The sequence below is a fragment of the Rhincodon typus genome, chromosome 19 (assembly GCF_021869965.1).
Source record: "Rhincodon typus isolate 14 chromosome 19, sRhiTyp1.1, whole genome shotgun sequence".
NCBI classification, from domain to species: Eukaryota; Metazoa; Chordata; class Chondrichthyes; order Orectolobiformes; family Rhincodontidae; genus Rhincodon; species Rhincodon typus.
Window position 1 is genome coordinate 37,868,822 of NC_063350.1, and position 14,944 is coordinate 37,883,765.

General features: G+C 39.7%; 1 protein-coding gene across 1 annotated transcript in view; it reads left to right on the forward strand.

Moving 5' to 3' along the window:
* The window catches only part of LOC109913417 (breast carcinoma-amplified sequence 4), a 29,470-nt gene extending 26,014 nt beyond the window's left edge, over positions 1 to 3,456 (forward strand). Inside the window, exon 5 of the mRNA XM_020512925.2 lies at positions 292 to 3,456. Within this exon, the coding sequence (XP_020368514.2) occupies positions 292 to 411 (120 nt within the window). The 3' untranslated portion in view covers positions 412 to 3,456. The remainder of the gene's footprint in view (positions 1 to 291) is intronic.
* Positions 3,457 to 14,944: the final 11,488 nt, after the last annotated feature.

Here is a 14,944-nt window from a genome sequence, read left to right on the forward strand (position 1 = left end):
TTCACTGTAACAGTTTTCAACATTAGATGATAAACGTCTAGTTCCTTGATTTAAGTTTGTCAGAATATGTAAGTGAGATTGGACCTGGCCCAGCCTAATACCATTGATATTGCAGTTTTCATTTTTATTTTGCAGGTGGTCATGGTGGGGATGCGCGGTTAGGGGCGCAGTCTTCTGATTTTTTTCATTGCTGAGCAAGTTAGCAGTCTGTTCATGTATATGCAGCTATATTTCAAATTTTGCTTCTCTTCAATCGTTTAGCATGTTTTTCTGTTTTTTTTTGTGTTGCAGAAGAAATGCAGCTCACCTAAACAACAGAACACAACGTATGAGCTACCCAGTCTGTACAGAACTGAGGCTTATTTTCCTGAGAGTTCTAATGGGACTTACTTCAGCAAACCAAAAACTTGATTGTAATAATGCTTCCCACAAGCTAGGACACTATTCATCAAAAATATGCCATTTGCATTTGCACAAAGAACAAAACTGAGAATATTACTGCAAGTCTTCTACAGTTTGTTTCATCATCTAGTTCAGTATGGATGAAAGGTGGTATGTGTGTTTTTAATTTTATGGAGATATTTTCCATGAAACATAACATTACTAAGACAAACAGATTTAAATACTGTAATATTCAATTTTTGGCATACTCTAGTACTGAAAGGTTCCAAAACGTGTATTTGGCAGTTGTCGCCATCTGCCAGTGCTGTATGTTATACAGAACCTTAGTCAGATACCATAATACATATCCAAGTCACAGATCAGTAAGGCTGGGACTTTACACACAGCTTAGATGTCTGGGTGTGTTTTCCCCACTTGTGCCCAGCTACCATATAATAGTGGGTGGGCCATTAAGTAATTCAAGTAGAGATTTCCATCTTCAGCTGGATGGAAGTTCTACTCTGAGTACTTCTGGTAGGTCAAGTGGCTGGCAACTCTCTGGTCGCAGCAATGCCGCTCACATCTGGGGCGGCACGTTGGCTCAGTGGTTAGCACTGCTGCCACAGCGCCAGGGACCTGGGTTTAGTTCCACCCTGTCTGTGCGGAGTTTGCACATTCTCCCCGTGTCTGCGTGGATTTCCTCCGGGTGCTCCGGTTTCCTCCCACAGTCCAAAGATGTGCAGGCTAAGTGGATTGGCCATGTTAAATTGTCCCATAGTGTCCAGGGATGTGTAGGTTAGGTGGGTTATAGGGGATGGGTCTGTGTGTGTGCTTCGAGAGTCGGTGTGGACTTGTTGGGCCAAAGGGCCTGTTTCCACACTGTAGGGATTCTATGATTCTATCTGAGATCACAGCTGAAACTTCAACCAGTCAGTGCTGGAGCTGCAGTTAAGTAGGGAAGGTATTGCTGGTGAAATGTGTGAAGGGCAGGGGTGAAATGGCACTAGAGGAACCAGAAGGTGGATTGTGTGGAATGGGTGGGGACCTGTAAATGTGATACCCAACTGCCAGCTGTCCCTTGCTCACAGACATGAGAAGTGAAAGTTTCTGGGCCTTTCACTTGACATGATTCTCTGACTGCCACAGAAAAACTTGTGGCTAGGGCAGGGGTTCGCTCTTGAATCACCACAGCAGGAGAGGTGCTCAATTTTATACCCTCTGCCTGTCTCCAATCCACTCAGGTGGGAGCACAGAATTTAGCCACAGGCTTCATCATGGTATTTCTTTTGTCTTTTAACTTCCTCAATAATGCAAGGAACACAGATTAAATTAGCATACAATGAATCTGCAAGGGCATATTTGAATCCAGAAATAAAATCTATATGTGTCGTTCTTAATTGTGTGAAAGGAAGTACCTTGAAAATCAAGTATTCATTGGTATGTAAACCCAATTTAAGCTTGACACATTCTGCAAAACCTCTAATAAAGCATCTTGATTTCAAATTCCTGATGTACCCATAACACTTAAGTTTATAACCTTGATTTGAGAATAAAATAATCATTAATCAATATGGATGAACAATGTAGCACAAGAACACTTTGCCTGCCATGAAGAGAAGATTTGTAATTTTGCTTTCCAGTAAAGTTCTCAAATCTAATGTCTTTTGTTTTTTTCCAAAAAACTTGTTCACTGTCATAGGATATAAAGCTGAATCACCCTAATGACTGTGGTAAAACCAAAATGTGAATATGGTAGAGGAAAAGAAATCAGAGTAAAAAAAATAGAGAAAATGAAGTACTGTGTAGAGAGAATACATTCGTTAAGAGTGTCATGGAGTCAAGATGCAGATGGCTACACAGGTTGTGCAGACTTTGCTCATATTGATATTCAAACAATTCACATCCAACTATTTCAGCAAAGTTCTATGTGTCAGAAAAAATAAAATAACTTCTTTCCCTTTTTTCCATGGTGGTTTGTATTGTCCAACAGAAGCAATATGATTGCTCCAAATTTTCACGATTGAATTGTAATAAAAAGAACAGCTGACTTACATCATTACAATGATGGACAAGAAATATCTGTTTAAAACACACTTCCTGTCAACTAACTGCATTATAATTCTCAGTGATGTAGAAGCAAAGAAAAGCCCTTCTGCCCATCAAGTTTTGCAGCCATGGGCAGAAATTTGGCAAGTTATAATACAATTGACAGACGTACAGACTCCAATGAAACTACAATGGAAATGCTTTCAAAGGTTAGTTGAGTATATTTGGTACAAGAGATAAATAATGAATACATTTTTAATGAACAGATTTACATTCTAAAAATAAAGCTATGTTCCATGTTTGCATAAATTCATCTAGAATCAAACTTCATTTATCAGCTGCTCTCAGGGATGTAGGGTATCCAACCCATGGAAAATCTGTCTGTGTTAGCCAACATGACCAAATTTGACTCCAACTACTTTAGAGACAATGTCGTTGTCACAAAATGTACCATTTAAAAACTGACAAGTTGCTCAAGATTTGCACTTGAGATTCACGCAGTTGCAATAATTTATTTTCTATGTAGTATGTATAAAATGTTGGCAGCGATATACTTAAAAATGTAGTTTATTATTTCACATAGTTTTGCAGAGCAAACATATTTTGTACTGAAACGTTTCACATCATTGTTCAGTATAAGTGACCTTGTTATCTATGCAAGCTAACCCTTCCATAACGCTAATAATTGGCAGAATACTTGTTTATTTGTATAGAATACAAAATAACACAGCCAGAATTGAAGTACAGACATATATTGAGCATTGCTTCTTCTTGTAGTACCAGGATACAACTACCAGATATTCAGCATGGGAAAATTGCTGGATTTCATATTGAAATTGGGTATTGCATATTGCTTAAAGGTGATTATGTAAATCAATGAATTTCAGTAGCTAAAAACGCCTATGTTGCTAATTTCATTTCTGACAAATATGTAGATTGGATAACATTCTATTATTGTGTTTTAGATGTAAATCTTTACTATATAAAGCTAAAACACTAAACTATAATATAAAAGTGTTATAATCTTTACATCTTGGTCCAAAATTAATATTGTTATCTTACCAACTAATTCATATAATGCTAGTTTCTGATAAGGTAAAGAAATGCATTTTCTTAATCATTCCAATTTGAAAACTGCTCCAAGTTAATGTGTCCAATTTTTTTCTGAAGTTGCTTGTTTATTTTATGATGTGATACATTTTACATTAGCTGTAGCATAATTGGAAAGGACACTCGATTATCTATCTGCTTCATACTATATGATGTGTTCATTTTCTAAACTGGTGCCGGTATGATATATCCAGCGAACTGAAATTTTGTAGTACCAGGTGTTGGACCATTCTGGTTTATGGCCATGATTGTTTCTTTCTCTCAATATGTAACTTTTTTTCAAAACTACATTTGAAGTTTCTAGCCAAAGCAGCAGGACTGGCTTAAAACTGAAGCCCCCCTTCAAAACCAGTACCCGTGTGCTGGTTGCAAGTACTGTATATGAAATTCTACAATCCAGTGACAGTATGTTCCTGTTCAGGTGAGGGGCAAGGCTGGTAGGTGTAAGGAATGCTGAATAACTATAGAGAAATTGCGGTTCTGGTTAAGAACAAGATGGAAGCATATGTCAGGTATAGACAGCAGGGATCGAGTGAATCTTTAGAAGACTATAAAGGCAGTAGAAATATACGTAAGAGGGAAATCAGGAGGGCAAAAAGGGGACATGAGGTAGCTTTGGCAAATAAGGTTAAGGATAATCCAAAAGGATTCTACAAATACAGTAAGGACATAAGGGTAAATAGGGAGAGAATAGGGCCCTTTAAAGATCAGCAGGCCACCTATACGTGGAACCGCAGGAGATGGGTGAGTTACTAAACAAGTATTTTGCATCAGTGTTTACCATGGAGAAGGATATAGAAGCTAGAGAACTTGGGGAAATAAATAGCGACATCTTGAAAATGTCCATATTACAGAGGAGGTGGTGTTGGATGTCTTAAAACACAAAGGTGGATAAATCCCTGGGACTTGATCAGGTGTACCCTAGAACTCTGTCGGAAGCTAGGAAGGTGCTGGAAGATTGGAGGTCGGCTAATGTGGTGCCATTATTTTAAGAAATGTGGTAAATCAAAACCAGGAGTCTATAGACCGGTGTGCCTGACATTAATGGTGGACAAGTTGTTGGAGGGGATTCTGAGGGACAGGATTTACACGCATTTGGAAAGGCAAGGACTGATTAGGGATAGCCAACATGGCTGTGTGTGTGTGGAAAATCGTGTCTCACTAATTTGAGTTTTTTGAAGAAGTCACAAAGAGGATGGAAGAAGGCAGAGCAGTGGACGTTGTCTATCTGTACTTCAGTAAGGAGTTCAACAAGGTTCCTCATGGTTATTGGTTAATAAGGTAAGATCACATGAAATGCAGGGAGAACTAGCCCATTTGGACGCAAAATTGGTTCAAAGGTACGAGACAGAGGATGGCTTTTCAGACTGGAGGGCTGTGACCAGCAGTGTGCCATAAGGTTTGGTGCTGGGTCCACTGCTTTATGACATTTATATAAATGATTTGGATTTGAATGTAGGAGGTATGGTTAGTAAGTTTGCAGTTGACACCAAAATTGGTATAGTGGACAGAGAAGGTTACCTCAGAGTACAAGGGGACCTTGATCAGATGGGCTGATTGGCCGAGGATTGGCAGATGGAGCTTAATCTAGACAAATATTAGGTTCTACATCTTGGTAGGGCAAATCAGGGCAGGACTTATATACTTAATGGTAAGATCCCAGGGAGTGTTGCCGTTCAAAGAGACCTTCGGGTGCAGGTTTATAGTTCCTTGAAAGTAGAGTCACAAGTAGACAGAGTAGTGAAGAAGGTGTTTGGTACGCTTGCCTTCATTGGTGAGTACATTGTGTATAGGAGATGGGAAGTCATGTTGTGGCTGTACAGGACATTGGTTAGGCCACTATTGGAATACTGCATTCAGTTCTGGTCTCCCTGCTTTAGTACAGATGTTGTTAAACTTGAAAGGGTTTAGAAAAGATTTACAAGGATATGCCATGGTTGGAGAGTTTGAACTTTAGGGAGAGGCTGAGTAGGTTGGCGATATTTCCTCTGAAGCATCAGATACTGAAGAGTGACCTTACAGAAGTTTATAAAATCATGAGGGGTGTGGCTAGGGTGAATAGCCAAGATCTTTTCCCCAGGGTAGGGGAGTCCAAAATTAGAGGGCATAGGTTTAAGGTGAGGGGGAAAAATTTAAAAGGGACCGAAGGAGCAACTTTTTCATGCAGCGGGTGCTGCGTGTATCGAATGAGCTGCCAGAGGAAGTGGTGGAGGCTTACAACAATTAAAAGGCATTTGGATGGATATATAAATAGGAAGGGTTTACAGGGATATGGACCAAATGGGACTAGATTAATTTAGGATATCTGGTCAGCATGGACGAGTTGGACCAAAGGGTCTGTTTCTGTTCTGTACAACTCTGACTCTATGACTAACTATTCACAAATAGGAATAATGGTAACATCAAAAAAAGGAGCAGGAATAGGTGATTTGACTCTTCGAAACTTCTCTGCCATTCACGAGGATCTGGCTGATCATCCAACGAAGTACCCTGTTCCTGCTTTCTCCCCATTCTTTTGATCCCCTTTGCCCAAAGTTCAGTGCTTTGGCTTTAGCTGCTTTCTGTGACAGAGAATTCCACAGGCTCACTAAAATTCCTCAATCTCCCTCCTCAAATTGAAGTCGTTCATTCATAATTTCTACATACATGAGAAAGAAGTCTTAGATCGAGGGGAATCAAATGTACTAAATCTCCAAGGATAGATGATATTTATAGCAGCCAAAAATATTTAGGTCAGACATTTGCACAGCATTGCAATGATTCCCTTATACTTGTCAAATAGGAAATAGTAGAAGAACATCTGGCCCTTTGAGCTTGTTCCTCCATCCCACAAGGCTGGTCTACCTCAATGCCATTATCCCACACTATCCCCACATCTCGAAATCAATTAATTTCTGTCTTGAACTAACTCCTTGACTGAGTCTCCACAGTTGTCTAGTACAAAACAATTTGGAAGATTTACACTGTATAAGAAATTCCTCTTTCTCATTTCGTTCCTAATGGGCCCTTTATTCTCAAACATTGTTCCCTAGTTCTAGACACCCCCAACCATGGAAACATCCTCCCTGCATCTATTAAGCTCTATAAGAAATTTCTTTTTCAATGAGATCATCTCTCATTCAATTCCCAAGTGGTTCATCAATACATGGAATATGGTCAAACTACATTTGAATCCTAGATGACTTAAAGATGTGTTGTCACACCAAGAAGCTAGGTTTAATTTTGATTGTGGCTGCCTGCCCACTTCACAAAGGAAGTTATGTTTTATGTACCACATTAGATTGTGAATGTAAGCAAGATACCATGCAGGGCATCTCAATGGAGGCTGAACATACGTTGCTCAATGATCCTAGTTACTCTAGTAAGGATTACCTAGATGATAATTGAGAATGGGAATCCTAGCCAGTGCATGTGTCTCTCTTTCTCAACACTTCTAGCCCAATCTGATAGCACACAAAGACCAATTCTGTATCTCTTATCATTGCCTTAGTTGAAACCCAAGTCAGCAAAGTCTCTTTCTCCATTGGTTTGGCATCTATTTTTACCTGATTATGTGTGTTAAGTACTTTGGAATAATTTGCTATATGAAGTGTATAATCTAATTGCAAATTATTGTGATTTCTTTCTTTTGGGTTTCACATATTGGTTGTGATTCTTAACCATTATGCCCCAGTTGGTTTTAATATTTCCATAAGCCTCTCATCTGTGCAGACAACAGAAAGCCTCCTGCTATCCTTAAATCAGATTATGACATTCCAACGTAAGCCCTGTTTTTAAGGACATGGACTGTTGGCTATTGCATGAGGCAAAAAAAAAACCCTAAAAGTATGACTTTTCTAAAGTAATGCCTCCCTTATGTACCTTACACTAATGTTGGATAGAAGATGAAACAATACTGAGACAGAGCCATCTCAAAGATATTTTTTGACAGTATAGTGATGAATTGGATTGTTTCCATACATTCTAGTATGTTTTATTTCCAGAAGTATCATTCAAAATTTACAGGACATTGATAGTGTTGATCATTGCTATTGTCCCTTCCTCATTTATAAATGCCTTTATAAATTTAATTAGAATTTTCTTTGTTATCTTCAGTTGATTGCTGATTCGGTACCTAGAAACAGCAAATGCCATAAGTAGAATGAGAGAATTAGATTTTGGTTACTTTTCACTGTTTAAATATCTGGTTCTGCTTATTCACTTTCCCCTCTACTCTGCTGTTTGAAAGCTATTTGACATCTTGCTAGGATATAGTTCTGCATATGCAATCCACTGTCATGTTCCAAGTGGCCATTGAGATGAAGATATAGCATGTTTATGTTCACAACTTTTCTTTTGTTGAACACCATTCACATTCAAGACTTGTTTCTGGGAAATTGTATTCATTGAATGAAGGCAAATAGGACTGGTACAAGCACCGTAAACCTACAGTAGAAAGGGACAATAAGATGGTAGAATTATCCACACCATAATTAGCCAGCTGTTATTGAAATTTGGCTCAGGGACAGACAAAACTGGCAGCTTAGCGTTCTAGGTTTCAGATACTATGAGGAAAGATAGGGAAAGAGGCAAGCCAGCAAGTGGCATTTTTGATTGAGATAAACATTACTGCTGTAACTAGAGAAGATATTTCTAAAGAAAAATCATTGTGAAAATAATTGAAATTAGCAATAAAAGTGGAAATGATTACCTGGATGCTATTTGTACTAATGACCTCCCAATAGTCAAAGGGAAATTGAGGAACAAATATGTAGAGTTCTCAGATATATGTAAGAATAACAAGGTTGTAACAGTAGGTGATTTTAATTTTCCAGACATTGATTGAGACTACCATAGTGTTAAAGGTTTGAATTTGTTAAATGTGTTCAAGAAAATATTTTTAAAATCAACATATAAACATTCTTACTAGAGAAGGAACCAAACTTGACCTTCCCTTGGGCAAGTGACCAGAGTGATAGGAGGAGAATACTTGGGGTCTAGTGATCATTATTCTATTTGTTTTAAAATAGTTATGGAAAAGGATAAGCCTTCCATAAAATTTGCCCTATTCCAATTAAAAATTTTAATTTTAAGCCTGAGACAAGAACTTTCAAAAATTGATAGACTTCGCAGATGAAGGAATATCTGACTAGTGGGAGACTTTCAAAAGCGTGAAAACAAGAGTGGTTGTACAGTGGACAGTGATGAAGATTATTTAGGATTACAAAGAGATCTCAATCAACAGGCTGAAGAGTGACAAATAGAGTTTAATCTGGATAAATGCAACGTTTTTAATAAAACAAACAAAGGCAGGACTTTGCCAGTGTCCTAAGGGTTCAGGTACATAAGTTTTTTTAAGTTTGTATCACACGTAGAGAGGGCGGTGAAGACAACAGTTAGCATGCTTGCCTTCGTTACTTAGGTTTGAGTATAGGAATTGGAACATTACGTTAAGGTTTTACAGGATGTTGGTGAGGCTTCTTGTGGTGAACTGTGTCGAGTTCTGGTTTCCGGTATAGGAAGGCTATTATTAAGCCAGACTGTGTTCAGGAGAAATTTACCAGGATGTTGCCAGAAATGGAGGGTTTGAGTTACAAAGAAAGACTGGGACTTTCTTCACCGTAACATAGCAAGTTGAGGTTTTAAGGTCGGGGGGGGGGGAGAAAGAGAGAAAGATTTTAAAAAGGACAAGGGTGCATGTGTGGAATGAGTTGCCAGAGGAAGTGGACAAGTTGGATTGACGAGTCCGTTTTTGTGGTATATATCTCTATGACTTTGAAGTGGAAACACAAACCTATCACAACCTTTCAGGAATTGCTAATTGCAAATAATACAAGCTAATCAATTATAGGGTTAGTGGAATGAAGAGCAGCTGATGTTAATTTAATGTAAACACATCCAAGGCCATAATATTGGGAAAGGTAATAATGCAGTAGAACATCTCTGGAACAGAATTGGAAGGTTTTGGATTTGATTACTGAAGGTATGAAGAGAACTAGTGGATACTTTTTTTTTAATCTATAGAAGAATTAAATGTTTCTGGTTGATGTTTCAAATTTGGATAATCAGAACAACTATCCATAAGTAGTATACCTGACCCATTCCCTTCACAAACTATGTAAAACTCTGGTTGTGATTGTGCAAAAGGGCAGCATGGTATTGGAAACAACAGTGCTAGTTGTCCTTGCATTAACACACAAAACCACCCCGCATCTGTTAATGGGCCAATTTAAAATTCCAGATGGTAATTATAGTGTGGTGGCTAGTTGTGGGGATGATGGCACAAAAAAAAAACTCAATTTATACGTGCAATTCTTTATCTTTTACGATTGTTTGACCAACACTGAGCAAAGTAAACCACTACAAATTACTACTGATCATAATTTTAATATCTAGATTCTACAGGATAAACATGATACAAGCTTGGAGGATGTAAAGAATTTCAATATTTAGTCAAAATGGAAGTGACTGTATGGAATGAGGTAAGATATCTGATTGGGAGCTGCCAACATTTTGGATTTGATTGAACTTTCACTTCAGGGAAGGCGGCTCCTGAACAGATTCCAGGAGAATCAAAATACATAATACTAATCAGAAATGGCACTAAAGCCAGGTAAGCTGTGACCAACTATGTGGTTGATATGTTGACTTTTTAAGCAGTCACTTGCCTAGCTTCCCACAGAGTTCTAGGGTACACCTGCTCAAGTCCCACGGATTTATATACCTTTGTGTTTTAAGACATCCAGACCACCTCCCCTGTACTATGGACATTTTTCCAAGATGTCATTATTTATTCCTCCACAGTAAACACTGATGCAAAATACTTGCTTAATATCTCCCCCATCTCCTGCAGGGCCCTTTAAAGATCAGCAAGGCTGCCTATTCTCTACCTGGTTATTCTTTTGTCCTTACTGATTTGTAAAATGCCTTTGGATTCTCCTAGGCTACAAAATATTTATCTGATGTCCCCCTCTTGCCCTCCCAATTTCCCTCTTACATCTACTCTTACTGCTTTTATATTCTTCTAGGGAATCACATGATTTCTGCTGTCTATACCAGACATATGCTTCCTTCTTATTCTTGACCAAAACCTCAACTTCTCTACTTATTCAGCAATTCCTACACCTACCAGCCTCACCCTTCAGCACAACAGGAACATACTGTGTCTGGACTCTTGTTATATCATCATTAAGAGCTTCCCATTTTCCAGCTGTCCCTTTACCTGTGAACATCCACCCCAATCAACTTTTGAAAAGTACTTACCTAGTACTGTTTCATAGGTCTTCCTCCAATTTAGGACTTTAAAATTTTAGAGCCAGTCTATCCTTTTCCATCACTATTTTCAAACTAATAGAATTATGGTCATTCTCCTCAAAATGCTCCCCCCAAGTCACCTTCCCTGCCTTCCCCAAGAGTTGGCCAAGTTTTTGCACCTTCTGTAGTAGGTCCATCCACATAGTGAATCAGAAAATTTTCTTGAACACACTTAAATGCCTCTCCAGCCAGCCAAGCCCTTAACACTATGGCAGTCCCCGTTCATGTTTGCAACGTTAAAATTCCCTACTATAACCCACTCTATTATTCTTACAGATAACTGATAAATGTTTCTCAATTTCGCACTGATCGGGGTTGGGGGGGTCTACAGTACAATCCCCCTACAGGCGATAATCCCTTTCTTATTCCTCAGTTCCACCCAAATAACATTCCTGGACATATTCCCAGGAATATCCTTCCTAAGTACAGTCATAATGTTATCCATATTTCAGAAACACCAGTCTCGTCCTCTCTTACCTCTGCTTTCTATCCTTCCTACAGCATCTATACCCTGGAACATTAAGCTACCAGTCCTGTCCATCCCTGAGCCACAATTGCCATGATATCCCAGTCACACATTCTCAATCATGCTGAGTTCAGCTGCCATAACTGTTAAACTACATTTATTTCAATACAGAGGCCTATCAGTGCTACCTCGTTCTCTACTTTGTTCCTGCCTGCCCAGTTTGACTTGCTCCTTTTCCCGACTGCACCAGTCTCAGTGTGATTTCTTTCCTCACCATCGCCCTGGGTCTCAATCTTTCCTCCCCCCACCCATCCCCCATTAACTGGTTTAAATCCTCCCAAGCAGCTCTAGTAAATCTGCCTCCCACTTTATTAACCTCATCCAAATCAAATGCAATTCTTCCTTCCTATATGGATCAATTCTACCCCAGAATATTCCAATGATCCAAAAACTGGAATCTTCCTCCCCTACACCAGCTCCTCAGCCACATATTCATCTGTTGTATCCTCCTATTCCAACCTTCACTAGCTTATGTCATTGGGAGTAATCCAGATATTACTACCTTCAAGGAACTCCTTTTTAAATATGTGCCTAACTTTTTTTTTCTCTCCTCAAAATCTTGTCCTTTTCTCTTTCTAGGTCACTAGTTCTAATGTGTGCAACAACCTCCTGCTGGTCTCTCTCCCCTAGAATATTCTGCATCCTCAGATATCCTTGCTCCTGGCACTAGGGAGGCAACATACCATTCTGATGTCTCATTGTTGGCTGCAGAAATGTCTGGTCTGTGGCTCTGACTGGACAGAGTTGCCTATCACAATTGATCACTTGAAACCTGGCACACCTCATTACATTAGAACCAGTCTTGGTATCAGAAACCTCGCTGCTAGTGCTATATTCCCCCGAGTCCATCACCTCCTACATTTTTTTCCAAAACAGCAATATTTGTTTGAGGTGGGGCTAGCCACAGGGGACTCCTGCACTACCTGCCTTCCTCTCAGCTGCCTGACAGTAGATGCTTTTCTACCTTTCTGCAATTGCCATCCATCACACTCCCTAGCTCCTGTAAATTCCTCATTGCCTCTAACTACTGCTCCAACCAATCCATGCAATCTGTCTGCAGGAAGTGTGTTTGGTTGCGAATCCTGTCAATCAGTTTACATGGAAAGTCTCCCTGATCTTCCACATTGGACAGGAAGAACACATCACTCTACTGAAGGCCATCTTTGCACCTTAATCTATAGATCCAGAAAACAGCACACTTCTGACCCTAAAGTTACTGCTCCAAGGTGGCTTTGTACCTATGTTTTATATTTTTAAACTTTAATCTCAATAAAAACAAACATTCAAAAACAAAAGAACCCACTCTACTCACTATTTAGATTTACAAAAAAAACACAAAAGCCAAAACATGTCTGCAGTCACGCTACATAGAGCACTAGTGTAACATTTCACACATGGTGCTTCTCAAACAATGCAGGAAGCCATTATGTCTGTGCCAGCTTACAAAGTCCTCCCCAATTATTCCCTTTCCCAATAGCATCTTACATTCATGACATTTTATGATATCTTGAGCTGAATCTTAAGTTGGAGTTACATTGAGTTTTTGAGGAATTTCCACTGTGAGGACAAGTAAATCTTCTCTTAGCATATTACCAAACTTGCATCATTGACTACCTACCACATCCCTCTGGTCATTACATCTGGTTCTGGTCTTTCTTACTACATACTGTTCCCAAGTATCTCCAGATCCCCTAGGCCCTCACCTTCTTTAAAAAGTCCACTACGTGCCCGACAAGCATGGTCAGTCAGAACCATTCTGCATTGTTCCTGATATTTGCCCCAGATACACCAAAAAAAATGGTGCCATACTTTGTGGGAGTTTGGAAATCCTGCTGACGATGGTGTGGACGCAAGGCTTTCTCTACTCCCAGTATCAGTGACACAGCAGACCAGTCTGGTCAGAGGTTGCCACTCAAGATATAGCAGTTTCAGAAGTCTGGAGGAACACTCAGCTCCACAAAAAAGGGCAATGACCACTTCCACTGTCAGCACAAGGGCCACCACCTTCTCTCCGCTACTTCATATTCACTCTACTTCCACTACTTTACCGACCTCCCACAACTCATGCTCAAATCACTTACTAAATGCCACATATCCTCTCACTTGCCATCACCTACCCCCATCCAACAGCACTAAACCCGCACGTCCTCTAGGTGACCATTTGCTTGGGACACCTCCCCATTTGTGCCAAAAATAACAGTCGTGCCATACACTTGTCCCTCTCATCCAGGAGGAAACAATCCCAAATAGGGCAAAAGTCAAGACTATAGCGGGCTGTCTGACATTCAGCTCTTCTTCCATTATGGGGACAGCATTCTAACTCAGGCTGCCAGAATCAGAGGCTGTCCTTGACCAACTGCATTGAGACACTTGAATGAAGGCTAAACTACTTGTCTTAACCAGGGCCTGTTGTTGACCATGACAAAAAAAATTCCTTTCTTTGCACCTATGCTGAGAGGCGAGGCAAGTTAGAAGTAGTTAAAGTGGTACCTCTGGCTAGGGTAAAGTGCACTACAGCAAGGCAAAGGAAAACAGGGATGAGGTAAGCATCTAGTTAAGTTTAGTGAGTGAAGGTTATGACAGTTAGCCAAGATCCCAGAGACGCAGCCTCATCCATTCCATGAGCTGGGTGCAAAGTGTCCTTGTTGCAGCATTAGAATAGTAGTTGCCGGAGATGCAGCACTGAAGTCCAGCAGAAGCCTGCAAGTGGATTGGAGAGAATGGCACCTACTGGGTGCCAATATTAACAGACCACATCCAGAATCCAACATAGAGTTCCTCAGATGCAAGTGAACAGCTGAATTACCCACTTTGCCTTTCAAGTCAAGTTTTGACGCCTAACTTGTCTGGCAAATTTGGTAAGCTAGGAAAGATGAATAAGGAGATAAGCTGGGCCATCAACAAGCAATAATCTCCTAAAATAGCAACTCACCACAACACTTGTCAAAAGCATTAAAATATGGAACAAGATGCTCCAAAATATTGAGGTGGGCCCAGCCAGACTTCTCATCTGATACTGCCACACTGATCTCACCAGGGCCCAAGTCACTCAGACCCTTTGTTGCATAAATTGTTATTCTATTCAGTCAGGCTACAAAAAAGTTTGTTTTTTGGTTTTGGGATTATAAGCCATTTTGACAATCCAACGTGGCCTATCCACGAATAATGGAGGTGGGCGTATATTGTGCCAGACCTCTGAATGCCTGAAACAACAGTGACGTGGAGAATTATAGGGCAGTCAATTAAATCTTGCAATTTGTTGACTCAGTATCCATTCTGTTGGATAGCCTGAAAAAGTTAAGTTTTTAAAAAGGTATTCTGGTTTGAAGGCTAAGATAGCCAACATTTTCAAGTCTGTTCAGCATCTTAAAATCTGTCCACCAGCCTATTAATTACATTGTACAGTCAGCTGGACCATTATTTTGAAGTCCTAGAGTAGGGTTTAAACCTAGAAACCTCGACGTCAAGAATGGAAAGTATTAGCAACTGATCCCAGGGGATATTTTGACAATCAGGAGTCATAAACATTTATAAATATCTGTATCTTTATAAAAGGTAGTTGCAGTCAACATCCAAGCTTCATCTATA